Source organism: Pagrus major, chromosome 23, assembly GCF_040436345.1.
Source record: "Pagrus major chromosome 23, Pma_NU_1.0".
Taxonomy (NCBI): domain Eukaryota; kingdom Metazoa; phylum Chordata; class Actinopteri; order Spariformes; family Sparidae; genus Pagrus; species Pagrus major.
Genome location: NC_133237.1, coordinates 9,419,376 through 9,440,266, shown reverse-complemented (window position 1 = coordinate 9,440,266; position 20,891 = coordinate 9,419,376). Strand labels below are relative to the sequence as shown.

General features: G+C 39.6%; 4 protein-coding genes across 4 annotated transcripts; all 4 read right to left on the bottom strand.

Annotated features, from left to right (window-relative positions):
* Nucleotides 1–1,339: 1,339 nt before the first annotated feature.
* Nucleotides 1,340–5,702, bottom strand: LOC141019692 (uncharacterized). The gene is made up of 8 exons (XM_073494677.1): nucleotides 5,358–5,702; nucleotides 4,487–4,561; nucleotides 4,160–4,377; nucleotides 3,875–4,043; nucleotides 3,380–3,715; nucleotides 2,511–2,693; nucleotides 2,242–2,359; nucleotides 1,340–2,154 (listed from the first exon to the last, which is right to left on the bottom strand). The coding sequence occupies exons 3-8, from the start codon at nucleotides 4,373–4,375 to the stop codon at nucleotides 1,938–1,940; spliced, it is 1,239 nt and encodes a 412-aa protein (XP_073350778.1). The 5' UTR covers nucleotides 4,376–4,377; nucleotides 4,487–4,561; nucleotides 5,358–5,702; the 3' UTR covers nucleotides 1,340–1,937.
* Nucleotides 5,703–6,554: 852 nt separating this feature from the next.
* LOC141019705 (uncharacterized) lies at nucleotides 6,555–11,312 on the bottom strand. Its single transcript, XM_073494694.1, has 12 exons — nucleotides 11,282–11,312; nucleotides 10,941–11,174; nucleotides 10,783–10,845; nucleotides 10,551–10,684; nucleotides 10,407–10,460; nucleotides 10,252–10,306; nucleotides 9,301–9,540; nucleotides 9,123–9,190; nucleotides 8,643–8,694; nucleotides 8,125–8,463; nucleotides 7,433–7,550; nucleotides 6,555–7,349 (listed from the first exon to the last, which is right to left on the bottom strand). Exons 2-12 carry the CDS (start codon nucleotides 11,164–11,166, stop codon nucleotides 7,145–7,147), a joined length of 1,554 nt encoding a protein of 517 aa, XP_073350795.1. The 5' UTR covers nucleotides 11,167–11,174; nucleotides 11,282–11,312; the 3' UTR covers nucleotides 6,555–7,144.
* Nucleotides 11,313–12,534: 1,222 nt separating this feature from the next.
* LOC141019047 (GTPase IMAP family member 9-like) lies at nucleotides 12,535–16,142 on the bottom strand. Its single transcript, XM_073493821.1, has 2 exons — nucleotides 16,011–16,142; nucleotides 12,535–14,688 (listed from the first exon to the last, which is right to left on the bottom strand). Exons 1-2 carry the CDS (start codon nucleotides 16,042–16,044, stop codon nucleotides 13,775–13,777), a joined length of 948 nt encoding a protein of 315 aa, XP_073349922.1. The 5' UTR covers nucleotides 16,045–16,142; the 3' UTR covers nucleotides 12,535–13,774.
* Nucleotides 16,143–17,597: 1,455 nt separating this feature from the next.
* On the bottom strand, nucleotides 17,598–20,713 carry LOC141019046 (GTPase IMAP family member 7-like). The gene is made up of 2 exons (XM_073493819.1): nucleotides 20,525–20,713; nucleotides 17,598–19,146 (listed from the first exon to the last, which is right to left on the bottom strand). The coding sequence occupies exons 1-2, from the start codon at nucleotides 20,598–20,600 to the stop codon at nucleotides 18,152–18,154; spliced, it is 1,071 nt and encodes a 356-aa protein (XP_073349920.1). The 5' UTR covers nucleotides 20,601–20,713; the 3' UTR covers nucleotides 17,598–18,151.
* Between the last annotated feature and the right edge of the window lie 178 nt (nucleotides 20,714–20,891).

Sequence of the window (20,891 nt, the reverse complement as noted above, 5' to 3'; positions counted from 1 at the left end):
TTTAAACATACCATGTGCCGGATGAGTTTAGAATAGATATATTTAAATGTTTAATATATTTTTTTAAATACTTACCTGAGCTGTTGGTTTTCTATATAGAAGGTGTGGGTGGATGTAACAGGGATAACAGTGGTGGGTAACAACAGGAGCTGTTGGAGAAAAGGGAAAATAAAAACATGGTTATATCAACTGCAGCGAGCCTGTCACAAAATAAAGAAGATAACTGTTACACTGTTGTTGCATGATGCAAACAACGTGTTAAGGTTCTGTATTTAGTCATATTCAACAGGTTAACTGCATGAATGTTAGCTAAATAACAGGCAGTGCACTGACCTGTCTAATACATTGTCTTATAGCTACAACACTGGTAAGACTTCTCATCTACCCAGGCTTAGCCTCCTCAACTTTAGCAAACATTTAAGCTAGCAGCTTTTAGCTAGCTGTAGAGCTAAAAGCTTACCTGTTAATTTTTACTCCTTCAATTTTATCTAAGTCGCTCTAAAAACAATTGAAACATGTAGTTCCCTCCTGCTGTTACTGTACCTTCACATAAAACGAGGCAAAACGTGACACTGACACGGTATCCTCTAGTGGCTCGGCGGGTCTATTGCACGCTTTGACGTAGTACCGGGTTGCTAATTGGAAGAGAGACAGACAGAGAGAGTCTGTTGGAGGCATTCAAGTGACAGAGTGTTTGAAAACAGCACATCCCATTCAAAGTCTTGACTCTACACGTCCAGTTAGTTCTGTGTCACGGACTAAAGCCACGTTTTTCACAAGAAGCAGCGATATGGCTGCACTGTACACTTAAGTGTATTTATGTTTTCTGGTGATGGCCCGCCCTAGTCTGCCTCTGATTGGCTCATCGTGATATTCTCACCCCAACCTTAACCAATCATTCCTCCTCACGCCTAAACCAAGCCAACCCCGCGAATGAAGGGAATAAGTACTAGCCAATCAGAGGCAGAGTTGGGCGGGTCATGATTTAAAAAAAAAAAAAAAAACTTTATTGAAACAATTACACAGCAGGTTTACAACTCCCTGTGAATACAACTGAGTCTAGTCTACAATTTAAGCCAGCTGGAATAAAAAAGATACAAATAAAAAATAATACAAAAAAATAATTAAAAAGTTTAATAAATATCTTGTAATACTTTGTGTGGTTCCACTATTTAAAAGCTTTTTTTGTCTACATGCAAACAGAGAATTAATGTAAGCGTACAAGACATTCACACGCATTTCAGAGAAGAGTGTGTTGGGATTGCTCGACAACAACAAATGGATGTACTGTCAGCTGTCAACATACTTTAAAGCTTGCCACAGAATTTGATTCAAGTGGTTGTTTTGATTGATTTGTTGCTTGATTTTATTTATAAATTGTCAGACACAGAAAAAACAAAAATCCCAAGGATAACATGTAAAGGGAAACACTTCTTTCCTGCATGGTCCAGAGATGTTAGAAGACACTAAAGACACACTAAAGACGCACAAGACAGTCAACATAAAAAACGAAACAACACAATCTTAAAATCCAAAAACACATCGACATAATTTAAACTAGCTACATTATTCACTTAAGGCACTTTAAATGATCATATTATAGTTGCGTGGAGTATGGGACCACTGTTATCTGAGAACACAAGTATTGAGGCACATAACCATTAAAAATGTTGTACATGTGATGCAGCTTCTGTACTACCACAAGTTTCAAGAATGGGATTAAATAAATACTGAATCTTGTTATTTTGCATCACCTGTACCTGTTTTTGCTGTTTCAAGTTTGTAGGAAGTAAATCAGGCTTCCTTTCACAGATGGAATTAAAGTTGATGATGAAGTTGATAACTGACAGGAGTGTTCTGGTAGACCAGCAAACACCCTCAGTGATCCCTGAGTGACCGTATTGTCCTGTTGAAACCATCAGCTTTACAACCAGGCTTCAGTGAAAAAAATTCATCTTTTTATGTCCCTTTATTTTCAGAGCGTAGTGTTCCTCTTGTAACCTTAACACTTTTATCTGCATCTTTATTTTCTCTCTCCTCAGCTGATCAAGGTCCATTGTATCCAGATCACAGCTAGTGGAGGGCCGATAGGATGGAGCCTCCACCATGTTGAAGGACTGAGTGATGTTTGAGGCTTGGGTTGTTTGGGGAATCCTGTGGAAAGAAACAAAATCTCTTTATGGCTTTGCATGACAGCATCTTTATTTATCTTTATTCAGTAATATGATAGTTAGACCGTACCTTGTGTCGAGCTGCATCGCTTGTAATTCTGCTGCATCATAACTACAGGTGGTGGCATCTCTGTTCCGATATTTACACTCATCCATAACACTCTGGGATTTAGTGTGAGGACCACCATCTGTACAGTTACAACACATATATCTCAATTTAAAATCTATTTTTGGTCTTGCACAAACAAAACATGAAATTACTTCTCTCATGGTTTCTTAACAACTTGCACAAAATGTCAAATAAATACAAATTATTGAAACAAATCCATGAAATCTTACCACCAACATAACCTGTGTCTGTCACAGTGACTAGCAGCACAGGTGAGGGCATGAGGTCGGCAGTGTGATTGCTGGTTGTTTCGATGTCCTCAGGTTCGGTTTTGATGTCGAGGGACGAGGTAGCTGGTGCGTACAGAGGTGTGGGAGAATTTCCTGCTTCGGTTTTGATTTCTCTCAGTCCGCCTTGAATAATGACACACATACAAAAAATTAGTTTATGATGGAGACTGTTTGGCTGTTCAGCTAAACAGAAAATGAAAGGAAAAGCCACTGTATTAATGATTGTAATGATTTCACCCATTCAGAGCATTTTTTGTTTTGTTTTGCCTCCAACACTTCCCCAGTGCCATTTGTAACTTTTCATCAGACATATTCTCGATTAGAAGCGGCTTTATTAGTGAGAGTTGTGTGAAAAAACGCTGCTTTATCATAACAGATTTGTTTTTCAACAGCCGTGAGTTTTTCCCTTTTTGAGTGACCAATACAGACTACATCTACCTGGTTGTATGAAGAGAGATTTCCTCTAAAGCATGTGCAGAACATACAAGCTATGTTCTAGCTACAAGCTAGTTGTATGTCGGCTGTAGTCTTTGGGGTGTGTTCAGTTGCAGCTTTTTGGCCAAACAAAGTCAGCGTTCATCGCTGCTAGTTCTCTGATGTCAGTTCAGTGGCTTGGTGTTACTTATCAGAGATGATTTTCTAATTGTGCTACAAAGCTTTGCTTAATTTTTAAATCTGGATTTACTCACTTTAAGCCAAGTTTTAATGAAATCTGATTAGAACTAATCTTAGATTAATTTTATCCTTGTTGGTACAACCCAGCCTAAGTCTACTGCCACTACTCTTCATATAGCTCCTTCTCTGCTTACCTTTTTCAAGAAAAACTTGGGAGGCCTCTGGATGTCCTTTCCTCTGGAGGTCCAGAGATTGCTGCTCTAGAGTTTCATGGTGTGCTAAGGGTCCTAACAGAGCTGCTGGATGTCCAATTGCGGACCTCAGTTGTCCAAACAGAGCTGCTGGGAGGTCAACTGGGGCTGCTGGTGGTTGACTCAGGGCCGTCGGTGGTCCAATTGAGGCTGCTGGGGGATCAAGCAGGGCCAGTGCTGCCTGGAGATCTGCTGAGGCCACGTGTGGTCCAGTTGGGAGTTCAACTGGAGCTGAGAAGGATTCGTCCAGCTGTCCTGGAGCACCTTGTGGGGTCCAGCCTCCATTGGAGAAGTACTGAATTATTTAGAGTAATAATACTTCAATCCCCATCAGAGTTCAGTTGGTGAATTAATTTATCTGTCTAATGTATCTGTGACAGGGACACAAGGAATCAAATATAAGACTATTTTAAAAAATAAACAACAGAACATTCTTACCTTTAACAACAATATCATAGACGTCCTTCATCCTTTGCAGAAATGTACTTGATGTCTCAGTCAGCTCGCAGCGGGGTGTCAAGACCTCAGACAGCCAGGCATTTGTCTTTCTGACTGGCCTTGCCATAAGCAAAACAGCCCTGATTCCCAGGGCTTGTAATTTTTCCAGCTAAAAACAAGGACACACACACACAAATAGTAGACAGTAAAAGATATCAATATAAAAAAATGTTGAGGAACATTTGGGCATTGAACTGCATGGTGACAATAAAAGCAATCGCATACCAACATGTACGCTTCGTCCCGGATATGAGAGACGGTATGATATTTTTGATGGGAGTGGACCCAGCTGTCGCGCTTCTGATCAAACCTGTCCATTTTCCTTTTGAGCCTCAGCTTACGTGGCTGCTCTGCCTTGCACGCCTTGCACGTTTTGCAGGCCACACCTAGCTGTGTGTGGCAGAACACACACCTTTTGGTGGTTGAACCGTTGCTTGGCATTTCTAATGGAAATAAAGTAAAAGAGAGAGACAAACAAACACACAGAAAAAGATTAGGAGACGTAATTCTTACATTCAAACAAGCAGTGAGAGGATAAGAAGCAACGCTTACTTGAGCTGTTGGTTTTTTAATATAGGAGGTATGGATGGATGTCACAGGGTTAACAGTGGCGGGTATCAACAGGAGCTGTTGGAGAAAGGACAACAAAAACATGGTTATGTCAACTGCAGCAGGCCTTCCTGGAATCCTCATATTATCAACGCACAAAATGAAGATAACTGATATGTGCATCACACAACCTCTTGAAGGTTCTGTATTTAGTCAAGAGGTTATCTGCATGAATGTCAGCAAAAAAACAAAGGAAGTAGATATTTGTGGTCAATTTATATGTACTAATTTGATTTGGATTAATTGGAATTAATTCAATGAATCATCAAGACAACAGGATCATTCTCTCGTTACTGCAAACATGTGACAATGTTAGTAACTTCTTGCAGGACTGTGTAAGACCAGGAGGAGAGTGGAGAGCAGACAGTGCAGTCCACACAGGGAAGAGCTCCACTGCCACTGTATCGTCAACAACTCTCGCGAGAGCAAACGCAGCAAAGGTTTATCAACCTTTCACCATTAATATGCTGTCATTACCGCCTGCTGTGATCAATTAATTAGCTAATTATTCACCAGTCCTCCACATCTGCACCTCTAAGGCGTTGAAGCGATAACAATACCACCCGACGGGACCCGACACACGCACTCACATGTCTGATATGTTGTTGTTACATGGCTACAACACTGGTCTTCAACTTTAGCAACATTTAAGCTAGCATTTTTAAGCTAGATGTAAAGCTAACACAGCTAACTTGTTAACGTCAGTCCTTCACTCTCACCTCAGGCTCTCTACCGCCAAATGATAATGTAAATAACATAACATTCACAAGCAACCTAAAACATTCCCAATAAAAGCCAGGCATTTCCATCTTACCTGGTAGGAAAGGAGCTTGGATAAAGTGTACACTTCTCTTTGGTCTGTGGGGAGTCGTTGGTGTTGACAAAGATGCTCTATCACAACTGAACTGTCTGTATTATGAAATGATCACCTCCTGCTGTCACTGTAGCTACCTTTATACAAAGAGAGGCAAAACGTGATACTAGCACAGTATCCTCTAGCGGATCGACGGCTCTATTACACGCTTTGACGTGATGCTGGGTTGGAGACACACAAGCCAGGAGGAGAGAGGGAGCCTGTTGCAGACATTAAACTGAGACAAAGTTTGAAAACAGCGGCTCTTAATCGGTGATGCGGGGTTCAGTCTCAGTCTGTGCTGCTAAAGTCATGAACCCTGTATGTCCAGTTACTTCTGAGCCACAGACAAAAGCCACGTTTCTCATAAGGAGCAGAGATATGGCTGCAGTGTACATTATATTCACTGTTTTTTTTTCTCCTAGGATGGTAAAGGCATGGCCCGCCCACCTCTGCCTCTGATTGGCTTTCCCTGTTATTATTACCGCACTCTAAACCAATCATTTTCCCTCATGCCTAAACCTGACCAGCCCAAACAGCGAAGGCAACCAGTGCTAGCCAATCAGAGGCAGAGGAGGGCGGGTCATGACTTCATCACCCTAAAAATAAAAATAATAACTCCTGTCAGCTGAAGAGGCGCAGGGAGGCTGCGCGGCTCTCAGACAGATTTTTTTAAACAACTTTATTGAAACAAAAATACAGCAAGTTTACAACTCCTCCGCCAGCATTTGTTTAATACATAACAAATAAAAATATAATAAAAATATAAGTTAGTGGTTATACAATTTAATAGTTTTTTGTTTGTACATGCATACAGAGAAGGAATGTAGGCGTGTCTGCATGATGTAACTGCTTTAGACAAATACATTATGACTTCTACAAAACATTCATTCATAATACAGATATGCTGAGATCCTCCTGAAACATGTGCTGTAAAATCAGAAAAACATTCGTCAATATAAAAATATTGGGAGCAAAATACAGAAAATTACTTTAGTTTAAAAAGTTTAAAAATAACTTTTAAATATTAATATAAATCCTACAATATTGTCAGCAATCAGTGCAGCTGAATTAAAGATATTATTCCTTCTTTCCCCTCCTACATTAACCACAATGCTTGACCACCCATCAGCACTGAAGGTTCAGGCCCCCCGCTGAGTCACATGTGCCCGTCATGGACGAGTTATTTGTTTAAATGTAATTATCTTCATATTATTATCTAAGTGCATCCACCATCTTCATATACAGTCTATGGCTGGTCCAAAAAAATGTATCCAGTGGCTGCTTTGATTAATGTATCGATTGGTTTTATTTATGAAATGTCAGACGTGGGAAAAACATAAATCCCAAGGAAAACATGTAAAAGGGAAACCCTGCCATCCAACATGGTCCCAAGATCTTAAAAGACAATGAACACACAGAGAAGCACAAAACATTCAACATAAAAACTAAACACATCGACATGATTTTAAAAATTTAAAAAAAAACTTTAAAAATCACAGCTAAAGCAACAATGCCATTGCAAATTTCATTATAAATCTGTTACTTTTCCATAAAAAACCTGTTACCTGACTTCTTTCAGCCCCTCTCATATTTAAAAACTTGATGTGTAGCAGAAAGTGGTTCTCCAACATGGCACCAGTGTAAATTCATTTCACAATTATTCCGCAAACACCCTCAGTGATCCCTGAGTGACTGTATTGTCCTGTTGAAACCATCAGCTTTACAACCAGGCTTCAGTGAATCAATTAAATTTTTTTACATCCCTTTATTTTCAGAGCGTAGTATTCTTCTTGTAACCGTAACACTTTTATCTGCATCTTTATTTTCTCTCTCCTCAGCTGATCAAGGTCCATTGTATCCAGATCACAGCTAGTGGAGGGCCGATAGGATGGAGCCTCCACCATGTTGAAGGACTGAGTGATGTTTGAGGCTTGGGTTGTTTGGGGAATCCTGTGGAAAGAAAATGTCTTTGTGGCTTTGCATGCAAATTAGGCATCTTTATTCATCCAAGTAATATGGCAGTTAGACGTTACCTTGTTTCCAGCTGCATCACTTGTAAATCTGCCGCGTCACGGCGAGAGGTGGTGGCATCTCTGTTCTGATATTTACACTCATCCAGCACCCTCTTGGATTTAGTGGCAGGGCTGACATCTATACAGTTATCACAGAGTACATATATTTATATTTCAAAAGATATTGTCTTCTCTTAGCACTTCTGTAACAGTTTCTGAACAACTTATATACTGCCTCTACGCTTTCTTCCTTAACACTTCTATGTATGGGTGACGTGTTCGAAGCAGCATCACTAATATGTCCAGTTGCGAATGGTTGACCATTGGCTTCAGGTCTTGACGTGTCAAGATGCTCGTTATTAGCATTTTCATAGTCTTCAAAACCTTTAATCCATCATCTCTGCATTTCAGGAGCACTCTCTTTTCTCTCTTCTTTCTTTCTTTCTTTCTTTCTCCTTCTTTTCACAGTGCCCTGTTTCTTCTCCCTTCTCATGATCATCGTTGCATGGGACCAAATGTCAAATAAATACAATTATTCAATCAAGTCCTTGAAATCTTAAACAGTATTACCACAAAAGGAACTGTTGAAATGGGCAACCCTTTTTACACAGAGATTGTGCAATTCTAGCTGCAGTAAGGGGCAGCATATCTACAAATCTACATAACATGTTTTGATGTCAGAAAGGAAAAACAGTGAAACATTTGATGCTCACCTTTAATGTCGCCAAGAAAACCTGTGTCTGTAGAGGAGGAACTGAGGATGGCAGTGCGATTGCTGGTTGATTCGATGTCCTCAGTTTCAGGTTTGATGGCTGGCGATGAGGTAGCTGGTGCAGACAGAGGTGATGGAGAATTTCTTGTCTGAGCTTTGATTTCTCTGTGTCCATCTTCTTTTCTTTCATTACTTTGTGTGAACTCCTCTCCATTTTCTTCCTCAGCACCTTCAGCGACAGGTGGGTCTGACATCTTTGAAGGATCAGTGTCTGTGGCTGCTGTTTTATCTATTCCTGAACCATTATGCTCCCCGTCCTCCAATGGCTTACACCAACTGTCTGCTCACACATAAAGCCAAGGTTACAGAAGAGAAACACTTAAATCACAAGCTAAAATAATGTTGTGGAATTAGCTTTTTTAAATGTATTATATTATTACTTATTTCTTTGTGAAATGATTTAATTACAACTCTCATACACCAATAACTTTTTTTTTGTTTAACTAAGACAATAATTACCTTCTAGTGGAGGCTCCATGCGGTTGGACTGACAATCAGTTGTTGCCTGAAACTAAAGTGGACAACATGTTATGTCTCTCATAGATGTCGGACTCTTTGTTGTACTTAATTCATCTTATTTTGTCCATGAATTTATCAGTATTTATTCTAGTAAATCTGGGCTAGAGTCCTAGATGCCCTAGCTAGGTATGGTCTCCCAATTTACGCTATGATGTCTGGAGGTTGGCAAGTATTGATCAACGGTACCATTGATCATGATTTTTGACTTTCATCTATAAATTCATCATTCTTCAATCCATCTAATAGTTGTTGAATCCTCTTAAAACTAAAGGAACTGTTAAATCTTTGGCAATTTTCACACACAGATTGCACAATACCACCGCAACAAGGAACCATGATGCCAGCTTTGAGACATATTACAGAGGAAGATGCACATACACACAAAAAAGGAAATGACGCCACAGTTTCTCCCCATCTTACCTGGAGCTTTTCGATGACAACTTTTAATGTTACCAGCGATGCACTTTTCACACCTTTCGGCTCCCTTTCTGAAAGAAGAGTGATATTCATACATCTGCAAAGAAAAGCATAGCAACCTAACATTCTGACATTAATTTAAGTAATGGTATTTCTAAAGATGATGATCAGGTAACGTCACCTTCGGAAACACTGCTGTCATTATCACCACCAGAAGGCACATCCTCGTCTTCCATTTCTTCCTCCTCCATTTCATCCTCCTCTTTACTCGTGTCAACATCTGAGTCTACAACCTCTCCTCCATTTTCAGCCTCGACCCTTTCTTCTTCTGCCTCCAGTACCAAATCTTCACTGCTTGGTAGCCAGTCTTCATCTTTAACAATCTCTTCATCAGTTTCTTCTGCAGTGTGTATCTCTGAGTCTTTGACAGGGATAAAATAATAAAATAGTACACTTTACATAATCCTTAATGGTGTAATTTGTAAGAAATGTCCAGAATTCAAAGCTCCCAAACTATAGAGGGCAGTATAACACATATACTGCTGCTAGGTATACTCTTTCCTGTAGGTATCTTTGGCTGTAGCAACTAGCTGCCATTAGCAAGTAGCTCAGATAGCCGTGATGCTAAGTGACCTTTTAGCTGACGGAAGTCTGCCTGCACCTCAGATGATTTACAGCAGCTCTGACCCGCAATATGACTTCAATGAAGAGAAGACATGCCGGCAGGGCCAGCAGGGCATCAGCAGCGGGAAAAACAGCACAGCACAGCAAAACAACATCAGTTAGCATTTTTGCACATACGGTTCTCTCGTCTCGAAGTAAATGGGTTTTTGAATTTGGTCTTCGGTTAAAGGCCTGAAATAACATCTGTGGTTAACACAAGCTTAAGACAGTTACTAGTTTTGTTCTACGACATAAAATAAGTACAACTTATCGCATTATCAATTTACAGAAAACGTGTATAGTTATTTTGTTGTGTCGCTTAGCGCTGGTGGCGTTTAGGTCACGCGACTGCGATGCATCCAAAGCTCAATTCAAAAGTCTGATAGGCTTTTTGTCGAGGTAGCCAGGGGTCATCCCTACACCACTCTATTCTGGTTTAACTTGAAGTTACAGTTAAGCACAGACAAACCTTCAGAGGAGCTGTCCAAAGTGAGGATTAGATTTGATGATGGGATTTTCTTTTGCTGGGAGAAAAGAGAAAAAGAAATATAAGACTCATCATCACTGTCAAAGGTGCATTGTTTTACAAAAGCAGAATCATATTATATTCTGCTGTTCAGCTACCTTTTTAGGCTCAGCTCCTTTCCTTTTAAATCCCTTGGTGGTTAAGTCACCCGTCTGTGATAATAGTGACAAGTTAGTTAAGCAGTTTATTTACTGTCTGTTCTGGTTGTATTGAATAAAGAGTCTTTAAAGAGAGAATCTTACCTCAAACAAACACTGTAGAGGCTCATTTTTATACAAAATACTTGCTTTCCATTTTCTACAATTTCTTTTTCCTCCAAAGTCCTCAAACGCAGGGGGAGAATACCAGCGGCCGTTGCATTTAATACACTCCTCACCTAAACAGAGCATCCCCATACAGCAACACAGATTAGAAACAAAACAGACAAAGGATGAAGGAATAAGGAAATAAGAAAAATAATAAGTTTCAGCTTACCTCTTTTCAGCTTTTCTTTATCCAGGATGCCTTTTTTGCTTCCACAGGTTACGGTCAAAAATCCTACAGAGTGGCATATTTATTAACAGTACTCGAGAAAAACATATTAATAAAAGATCAGTGGATGCTCAATATATTACATAGCTCTAAAAACTCACTATTTTCTTGTGTAGTCTGGTTGTGGGTGTTCTGGGTGGATGGGCCTGGCTGCTCAGCGTCTTCCTCGTCGTCTTCTTCTTCCTCGTCCTCATCCTCCTCCTCAACGTCATCATCACCATTACCATCCTCATAATATTGGATGTTTCTCTTTTTCCTTGTGCTTATTCTCCTGTACTCTTCCTCTTCATCATACGAGAGCCCCGACCGAGATCTTTTCTTTTCCATTCAGTCCTCTTTCATATAAAAAACAAAAACATAAGCAAACAGTTGAATTATTAGACTGCTGGCCCTGCGTTAAATTAACTTCTTTTTATGATAACTTTATTCTGTGCACGCTTACTTTTGGAAAAGCCTTTTCTGTGTTGGCCGAGAGAGCTGCAAATTGCAAGTGCAACTTAAGGAAACAATACGAAACACAAGAAAATTGAGAAAACATCACACGCACAGCATGTAGAATCTTACGAGGCAGCTGGATTATGTGATTTTAATAATCCATTTAGCCAGGCTTGAAGCTATGCACCTTTGGCCAATCAGCATCCAATGAGGAACTACTAGCAGCTACAGGTGTGTAGCTCCCACTCCAGGATTAATTGCTGAACATTGTTGAATCATTTTAACAATGTTTTTTTATTTATTTGTTTGTAAGTTGTTTACCAATGTCAGTAAAAATCAACACTAACACACACACAAGTATGTAGGAAAAACATATCCTACATACTTGAAGATGCACTGTGTAGTTTTGGAAAAGAAATCCGGAAACCTTTAATATTTACAATATTAATGAGGTAATAATACAAACTCAGAAATGTTTATTTTTTCCAAAAGTGAATAAACAAGCTGTTCTCAGGGGAAAATAAGGTCCCCAGAACACTGTTTGAAGCTAGAAAGGTTGCAGGGTCCGCCAAATGTAAACAAGGTGTAACAGTATGAAATTGTGTTGTCCTTTAAGGTCAGTTTGTTCATTCAGTTTATTCAGTCATGAAAATCAATCAAGATTTTTCTCTTAAAGTTCAGTACTCGTAATGTCCCCTACGTACATACAGTATACAAGGAAGGTTCATTTGTCGTTTTACAACACCAAGTTGTGTAACGAAATGCTAGTTAGCGCCTTTATGCTACTCGCACAACTAACAGTCTTATAAATGGATGAATAAACAATAAGTCATAGTAATAAAACTATTTTGTTGTGGAGTCTGACAGCCTGAGGAATGAAGTCTGCAGTCTGCTCATAAATACAGCTGTCTATTAACTGTATGATGTAATAATTCTAATATTATAAACTACTGTATTTGACATTATAACTTTGTATATATATGTTTTTAAATGCCTTGGTACAAGTAGATCCCTGTGGTTTATGTGTAAAAGGCAAGAAACTTGAACTTCGGACTCTCTTTCTTCAAAAATAATACAGCTTGTATGTTTTATGTAGGCCTACTGTGCATAAGTCTGCACCCAGACACCGCTTTATGAGCTTCTGCAATAAAAGAGATGGATTGTATTACAACAAAAAAATCTGTCTGATATCAGTTTGTTTTAATATTTTCAAAGGTGTGGATCCAAGCAAAGCAAACATAGTTCAGCAAACACAGAGCATTATGTAATCAAATCTGTTTATTATCCCCATACAGGCCTACAGTCATTTCACAAAACTACATGAAACCATCGTAACAACATTGTATTTTGTTCAAAGATCACCAGAATAATCATAGATGTACTCACAAAGCCATGTCTTACCTCTCTGCTCCTCAACAGAGGAAATGAAACTGAAAGTTAGTGGGAGATAAAGGCGCCAAAATGAATGAGTCACCACAGTGAGCTTCAGCTGACTACAGCCCAACAGCAGAGGGCTGAAATCAGCCTCACTGTGAGGAGCCACGGGAGAGGAGGAATACAGCACAATACAATTTCTTTCTTTCTTTCTTTCTTATGCATTCCATTTACAGTCACCATAAAGTATACATCATTATACAGAATAATTGCTTGAGTAAACCATTTTTTTTATTATATAGCATGTTTAACAGTTACATTAGAGTGGATTAAGTCTGAGAAAGCAAGAACGCAGTAAAATCTGAATCATGTTTATTCTGTTATTTGGACCGATTCATTTGAAAAACATGTTTTCTAAACAATTTCTCTGAAACTCATTACATTAATTGAACATCCAATGAAGACTTGCGTAATAGAGGACAATTACTTACACCCCCCACAGTCAGGAACATTTTCACCTTTCCCAGAACTGAATTGTCTTGTTGATATCCTCTTTGTGGACAAAGTCATGGCATTTTAGGTCAGTCTGATCAAATTAACTACTATTAACTATTTTTTAGAGATAAAACTTTTAAATCAGTCAAATTTGACCAGAACACAACACAAGGGTAGTATGTATACTGTCCATGTATAAAGAAAATACTCTGTTTCAGGCAGTGGTGTAGTGGAGGGAATACAACCTGTTTGTGCCCACTGCAACAAGCCTGCTATTTTGACTACCACACTTGTTCAAATATATAACAAGCTCTAAATGAAATTTGATGAATCTATTCCACAATAACTACATATGTACATGTGCTAGACATTGTAATAACTTACTTGAATCTGATGAATCCAGTCCAATGAAACAAAGAGATGTTGTTTGAAGGAAACTTTGAGAGGTTGTGTGAGTTCATGGCCATTAGGCGGGACTTACAAACAAATGTACTATCCAATAGCATTGTGAGACTGAACAATAGGACCCAATGACTATGTAAATGTGGTAAAAAATAAGATAAAATATAACAGGTTTTTTAGGATGCCTAAAGGTAACGTTGTAATTTTACAACAAGGGTTGTTACACTCCTCAGAGAAAATCCAAAGCAAAGACGATCACCACTATAGAAAACATATTTTGAACTACTGCCAGATATATTCCCACGATCAGTAGGATGTATCCCAAAATTTTCCAAATCTTAGTCTCCTTCTCTGCAGCCAGTCTTGCATTGGTCTCTTCTCTCCTCACCAGAAATTTCTTCTTCTTCTCCAGCTCTTCCTCCTTGTACTGATTCTCCAGCTCTCTCTCCTTGCGGCGGATCTCACCCTCTCTCTCCTTCAGGATTTCCATCTGTCTCCTCCTAATCTTCCTCTCCTCTTTGGGATACAGATCTGTGTTGTAACACCACCCTCCGTTCAGGGCCATCATGGTCTGGATTTTTGCTATGAAGCTGGTCACCTGGTCCTGGTCTTGCGAGTTCTTGTTGTCGAAGACGTGGAAGCCGCCGCCACACTTGCGTATGAAGTTGCGGAGGTTGTCGTCACTCTCAGTGATGACATCATTTATTGTTTTTTCATTCAAAAGATCCCCGTGGGTGAACAGCACGGTGGTGTAGTCCCACACTCTTGGTCCAAACATTGTTTCAATCAGTGAGTCGGTATCTTGATCTTCCTGAGTCATCCGTGCTATAGGAACTACAAGCACAAAGGCGTGAGGTCCTTCTTCCTGGAGTTTGACACTCTTCAGAACCTCTCGCACGTTGTCGTTGTTGTTGCGGTCTTTCTCAAAAAAGCCTGGTGTGTCGATCACAGCGACAGGCACGTCCTTACATTTCTTCGCCACATCGATGGGCACGTCCCTAACTGTCCCAACCTCCCTTTCACAGAACGGAGTGACTCTCCCCAGCTTCATGTCTGATTTGAACACATATCGCCCGAGGATGGTGTTCCCGCTCGAGCTCTTGCCTGCTCCGCACTTCCCAAGAAGCATGATCCTCAGGGGCTCTGTGAACGTGACAAACAGGAAACATTTTACTACACAATAGTTTTGTTCTGTGGACAAACTATGAAACTGTGACACCATTTCTGTTTGTCAGTCACAAAACAGGAAACATTTTACTACACAATAGTTTTGCCCTCATGTTCGAAAAAATGCAGCGAAATTGCCGTCTTGGATGATTCGTATGGGAGATAAAACACGATGAAGTGGCCTCTATTTTTAAGGCTAATACTGATAATCAGATCAGATATATCAGCCAAGATTAATTTACTTCCATTTCTATACTGCAATTTCTTGTAACTTATCAGCTGACATGCACACAGATCAGTCAATATATAGGTTATATCTGCAACAAGCTTATAGCATTTTAGAGATCTCATCTCATCTCATCTCATTTTCTTGACCGCTTTATCCGTGAGGGTCGCGGGGATGTTACCGCTTTATCCCCCCCTTTCAGGGGGTTGCGGGGGTTACTGGGGCCAAATCCAGTTTTCATATGGGCGGAGGCCAGGGTATATCCCTGGACGAGTCGCCAGCTCATCGCAGGGCCCTCTGACGGCAGAGGCTGCCACACAGAGTGCCAACTGCGCGTCAGGAGCAATTTCGGGGTTCAGTATCTTGCTCAAGGATACTTCAGCATGTAGCTCAGTTGCAGCTAGCGGTTTGGACTGGGAGCTCGAGAGCTTTAGACTGGGACGCGCCTGGTAGCTGGTTAGCATGCTAACTTCAGTAGACATTGCATCATAGGACATAGACACAATGTCAAAACTGCTATTTCTTCACATTCTGTTGATAACTTTATTTATTTATTTATTTATTACATTTTCAACTAAAATTCATACACATTGCAAATTTAAGTTTAACCCCAAATGTTTCTTACTCTTTAAAATGTGTAATCTTTATGTAGAGGTCAATGTTTATTTTCATTCTGAAGATGGCGTATTTATTATGAACAGAAACTACTGAGCCTTAATGCTGACCCACTTACAGAGGACGACAATGACCTACATGTTGCCTCAGGGTTAAAATGCAATAAATACACAAACAATGTTATGGGGATAAAGGTAAAATGTGTGTTTTTGCAGGTTATCATTTATTTAACATTATTTACTTAGTTATTGTAAAATGCAAAGAAAACCAGAAGTATAATTCCACAAAGAGCAAATAATGTAAACAATGTAACTGTAACAAAAACATGAAAATATCACTTTTCTTTCAGCCTATAGATACATTTTTGGTACCAATAAGTCCAGAAAGTATTTGTCTTTTGGGGCAGCTACACACTTACTAACTAAAAAAAGGATTAAGAGTTGATTTTCATACTTACGTTCCTCCAGATCCTCTTGCTCTGCACCAAGCATGCTGTCAGGGATCACAGCAGAAACAGATCAGCTATTGTGTTGTCAACAAAGCTGCCAACTACCAGAAATATCAGTGTTTAAAGAAGTTTCTGAGAAACTGGTCAAGTCTGACTGGTCTTTGTAAAGTTTGTTCTTTGTTCAGCCCTTCCTGCTGCTGCCAAGTGAAACTGAAAGTTTGTAAAAGGAAATGTTATAACGGCCTGACTGTTGCTCAACAGTTGAAAATTTCACAAGTTTTGAGGTTCAAGGTTTCATGTTCTCCAAAGAAATGGTTGTTGGGATAAAAGTACAACAGATAACAACAGGGAGACTATTTCAGTTTAATGTCATCGCACTACTTTGAACTACTCTCAGGGTATGGATGCCACTTAGTAGATGAAAGGCACCATCTGGTGGGCTGATGGAGGTACATTAAAAGCCTTTGGGAGGTCCACTGTGTTCAGCATCTTGGAGCGCAGCTTTTGCCTTAAAGGATAGATTCATATTCCTTCAAGTCTATCATGCTGTAGAATAATATTCACATGGCTGTACGTACACTGGTTTCTGGATTTGTTTCCCCCATCCCTGCTAACGATGCCATTCTAATGTTGGTAAGGGGGGGCAAAATCCACAGTCCTTGTTTTGTGAAAAAAATGCACTAGAGTTCAGCATCAGAAGTTGTTGTTACACAAATCAAGTGCTTTTATCTGCAATAAGCTAAAAATGGCTGATTTATCAGTCAACATTTTGAAGGTGTAATATGTGAGAATTGGCCAGCTGTCAAATTCATGCTCAAAACAAATGGGGGGCAGCATATCAGCAGAGTAATCGCTTACTGCTGCTAACTGTAGCTGCCCTTAGCTAATTAGCTCAGTTAGCCGTGCAGCTAGTGGTTTAAAACATTGGAAACACAACATTCAGAGCATTTTGAAATCAGAGCTTTTTAAATTCCACTGTAGCTGACTGGGTTGGACTCTCTATGATGGTCTGTCTGACAGGATGATCAGTGCTGATTCACTTGGAAAATCTAAATTTCCTAAAAACCTCAATGATAAAGTGTTATAGATACATAATGACAATTAAGGGATAAAAAAAAGTGAAGTACCGCTGTCCTGTTGAGATTACCGATGTACTATATACATATCCTAGTAAAAAACACAAGTTAACTTTTTTTTTTTTTCTTATTTTTTTATCTGATAGGTTCTATTATGCCTGAATTTATGTGGTGTTGTAGCCCTCTCAGCACCCCTACTTCCCGCATTCATGGTTAACATTACATATTATCCACCTGAAAGTTAATCCTGGAAGAATGTAGATAATTAAACCCGATCAGTTAGATACATATTACATACAGTATATGCTCATTATGCCACAGCATAATGTGAAGTCCCAGATGCCATATAAGATATAAGTAAAATTAAAAAATAGGATAAAATACAGTCATCTACACTATATGTCCAATGTACTTGTATTGATGTGTGTATTTATACAATAATGAATTAATCCGGCAGTTGGCTGCTATGACTGCTGCAGTGCTGCACCTGTTGTAACCTAATTCACTATCTCACAGCAGAGACATTTGAATCATGTCCTTTTATTATATTCATGTACAAGTGTTTCACAAAACATTATTACATCGAAAACAGAAAAAACTACTTTCACTTGTTGAAAAAACACCAGAATAACCAAAGATGTTTGATCAATGATCCAAGCAATTTCTCTGAAATAAAGTCCATTATATCAATTGAACATCCATTGACAAACCTAGACTAATATTATAAGTTCCTGTGCAAATGACATCATTTTTCTCTTATACATCATTATACAGAATAATTGCTAGAGTAAACCATTTTATTTTTTATTTCTAGACTAAAACATCACTAAATACCACTTGAAGTACAGTAAATCTTATTAGCACGTTTAACAGTTACATTAGAATGGATTAAGTCTGAGAAAGCAAGAACGCTGTAAAATCTGAATCATGTTTATTCTGTTATTTGGACCGATTCATTTGAAAAACATGTTTTCTAAACAATTGATCTGAAACCCATTACATCAATTGAACATCCAATTAAGACGAGTAAAAGATGACTAATTACTAACGATGCTTCAATATCTCAAAACACACCTATTCATTTTTCTTATTTTTCTTAGGTCGCCCAGGTATTTTTTCTGAAATAGATCTTAACTCCTCAGAGAAAATCCAAAGCAAAGCAAAGACGATCACCACTATAGACCACATATTTTGAACTACTGCCAGACATATTCCCACGATCAGTAGGATGTATCCCAAAATTTTCCAAATATTGGACTTCCTCTTGGTCTCCTTCTCTGCAGCCAGTCTTGCATTGGTCTCTTCTCTCCTCACCAGAAATGTCTTCTTCTTCTCCAGCTCTTCCTCCTTGTACTGATTCTCCAGCTCTCTCTCCTTGCGGCGGATCTCACCCTCTCTCTCCTTCAGGATTTCCATCTGTCTCCTCCTAATCTTCCTCTCCTCTTTGGGATACAGATCTGTGTTGTAACACCGCCCTCCGTTCAGGGCCATCATGGTCTGGATTTTTGCTATGAAGCTGGTCACCTGGTCCTGGTCTTGCGAGTTCTTGTTGTCGAAGACGTGGAAGCCGCCGCCACACTTGCGTATGAAGTTGCGGAGGTTGTCGTCACTCTCAGTGATGACATCATTTATTGTTTTTTCATTCAAAAGATCCCCGTGGGTGAACAGCACGGTGGTGTAGTCCCACACTCTTGGTCCAAACATTGTTTCAATCAGTGAGTTGGTATCTTGATCTTCCTGAGTCATCCGTGCTATAGGAACTACAAGCACAAAGGCGTGAGGTCCTTCTTCCTGGAGTTTGACACTCTTCAGAACCTCTCGCACATTGTCGTTGTTGTTGCGGTCTTTCTCAAAAAAGCCTGGTGTGTCGATCACAGCGACAGGCACGTCCTTACATTTCTTCGCCACATCGATGGGCACGTCCCTAACTGTCCCAACCTCCCTTTCACAGAACGGAGTGACTCTCCCCAGCTTCATGTCTGATTTGAACACATATCGCCCGAGGATGGTGTTCCCGCTCGAGCTCTTTCCTGCTCCGCACTTCCCAAGAAGCATGATCCTCAGGGGCTCTGTGAACGTGACAAACAGGAAACATTTTACTACACAATAGTTTTGTTCTGTGGACAAACTATGAAACTGTGACACCATTTCTGTTTGTCAGTCTCTTGATTTATCACTCGATGTTTACCCTGACAGGCTGATATAAGCTTTATATGTTGTCAGAAGTTGCGCCCATAATTTGCGCAAGTTATCATGTGGGCTCTAAGGTGGATAGCTCAGCTAAAGGGTTATGAGCTAAGTGGACTAGATCATCTCGCTTTGTTACGACGTATGGACCCCCACCATTATGCTTTCTGAACGAACAGATCCACAGAGGTGTAGTAGCATCATTTACAGAGATACTCTTCCTGTAACATTTGCTAGTTTAGTAATTTCATGATATGTGTACCTTTAAGAACTTATTATTATTATTATTTGATAATTTTCATGTTGATGTGCTATTCAGTTCTGTTGATGTGGCTTCCAGATACACAGCTGAAAAGGTCCGATGAGGAATAACTGGTGGGGTTTTTGGAGTATTAGTACATTATCACAGATCACTAAGGAGCAAGTTAGATCACGCATGAGAAACCAACTGGAAGGCTGCCCTTAACTATTCAAGATAGTCATCAACATATGCCGTATACTAGTGCTACTACTATGGTTGTCTGTTGTTGTTGCTCTTTTTCTTTTAAAATGTGTTTTAAAAAGAAAAGAATTACACTTACAATCTTCAATTCAAACAGACCTACTGGGCCAACGCTGACCCACTTACAGAGGAGTGTAACAATGACCTACATGTCTATCTGTACGCAACATGCAATAAACCCACACACACTGTTTGCCTGGAGAAGACAGAATAACCCATTTTTAATTATGACTGTAAAACATGTTTTAAAAGGCTACTTACCATATATAGTTAACAATATTTACTTAGCTGTTTCTATAGGCTAAGAAAAAGACTAATGTGAGCAAAGTAAATAAAATGCCTAAACTTTTCTGCTGCTGTATGACTGAAACAAAAATAGAACATGACAGTAGCCAGTGAGCAGGGAAGAGAAGGCCTCGTGTCTTTTATTAGTTTGCCTTTAGAGTTGTCTTATAGGGCTTGACTTCAGTCATGTAAACACAACTTGGCTAACAACTCAGCTACACCACAACTCAGTTTCCGCTGCTTTTTCAGACATGGCTGCAGCTGCTCAACATGTGCTTACAAAGTGAGCCATGTGATTAAAAACTCCTGTGATGAGTCACAAAGCTATGAGTAGTCACGTAAAAGAAAAGTACAATCCTTTAAAACACGGTTCAGTTGATTTGAAATCTTTAAGCATGTGTCTCTTTTATTGCAGCTAAACACAGAAAACTAAGTAAAGGTTTTAAGCATTAAGAGGTCACCTTCATACTTACTTTCCTCTGGATTCTCTTCCTCTGCTCCAGCCATGCCGCCACGCGCTGTGTTGTCACCCTGGCCGTCAGCTGCCATGTTTTGTAAAAATGTTTAAAGAGTTTAAAGAAGTTTCTGAGAACCAGGTCAAGTCTGACTGATCTTAGAGAAGTCTGTTCGTTGTTCAGCTCTTCCTGCTCCTGCTGTAGAATGAAAGTGAAAGCATACAGAAGAGTTGTTATGTGAGCAGGAAGGTTGCTCAACAGTTGAAAGTTTCATAAGTTTAGAGGTGTAAGGGTTCAGGGCCACGTTCTCCTGGGGAATGATTACTGACACTAAAGCACAATGTAATGTGCAGTAACACTTAACTGGTTGTTAAATGGTGGAAAC

Bases quoted from the DNA above. Each gene is read 5' to 3' on its own strand.
- LOC141019692 (XM_073494677.1), bottom strand. From the start codon at position 4,375: ATGCCAAGCAACGGTTCAACCACCAAAAGGTGTGTGTTCTGCCACACA. The intron at 3,716-3,874 runs GTAAGAATGTTC...TCTCCAATGGAG, and splicing joins CTATGATATTGTTGTTAAAG to GCTGGACCCCACAAGGTGCT. The intron at 2,155-2,241 runs GTACGGTCTAAC...TTCTTTCCACAG, and splicing joins GCGATGCAGCTCGACACAAG to GATTCCCCAAACAACCCAAG.
- LOC141019705 (XM_073494694.1), bottom strand. From the start codon at position 11,166: ATGGAAAAGAAAAGATCTCGGTCGGGGCTCTCGTATGATGAAGAGGAA. The intron at 8,695-9,122 runs GTAAGATGGGGA...TGTCCACTTTAG, and splicing joins TTGTCATCGAAAAGCTCCAG to TTTCAGGCAACAACTGATTG. The intron at 8,464-8,642 runs GTAATTATTGTC...ATGTGTGAGCAG, and splicing joins CATGGAGCCTCCACTAGAAG to ACAGTTGGTGTAAGCCATTG.
- LOC141019047 (XM_073493821.1), bottom strand. From the start codon at position 16,044: ATGCTTGGTGCAGAGCAAGAGGATCTGGAGGAAC. The intron at 14,689-16,010 runs GTAAGTATGAAA...TCACGTTCACAG, and splicing joins GCAAGAGGATCTGGAGGAAC to AGCCCCTGAGGATCATGCTT.
- LOC141019046 (XM_073493819.1), bottom strand. From the start codon at position 20,600: ATGGCAGCTGACGGCCAGGGTGACAACACAGCGCGTGGCGGCATGGCT. The intron at 19,147-20,524 runs GTAAGTATGAAG...TCACGTTCACAG, and splicing joins GGAAGAGAATCCAGAGGAAA to AGCCCCTGAGGATCATGCTT.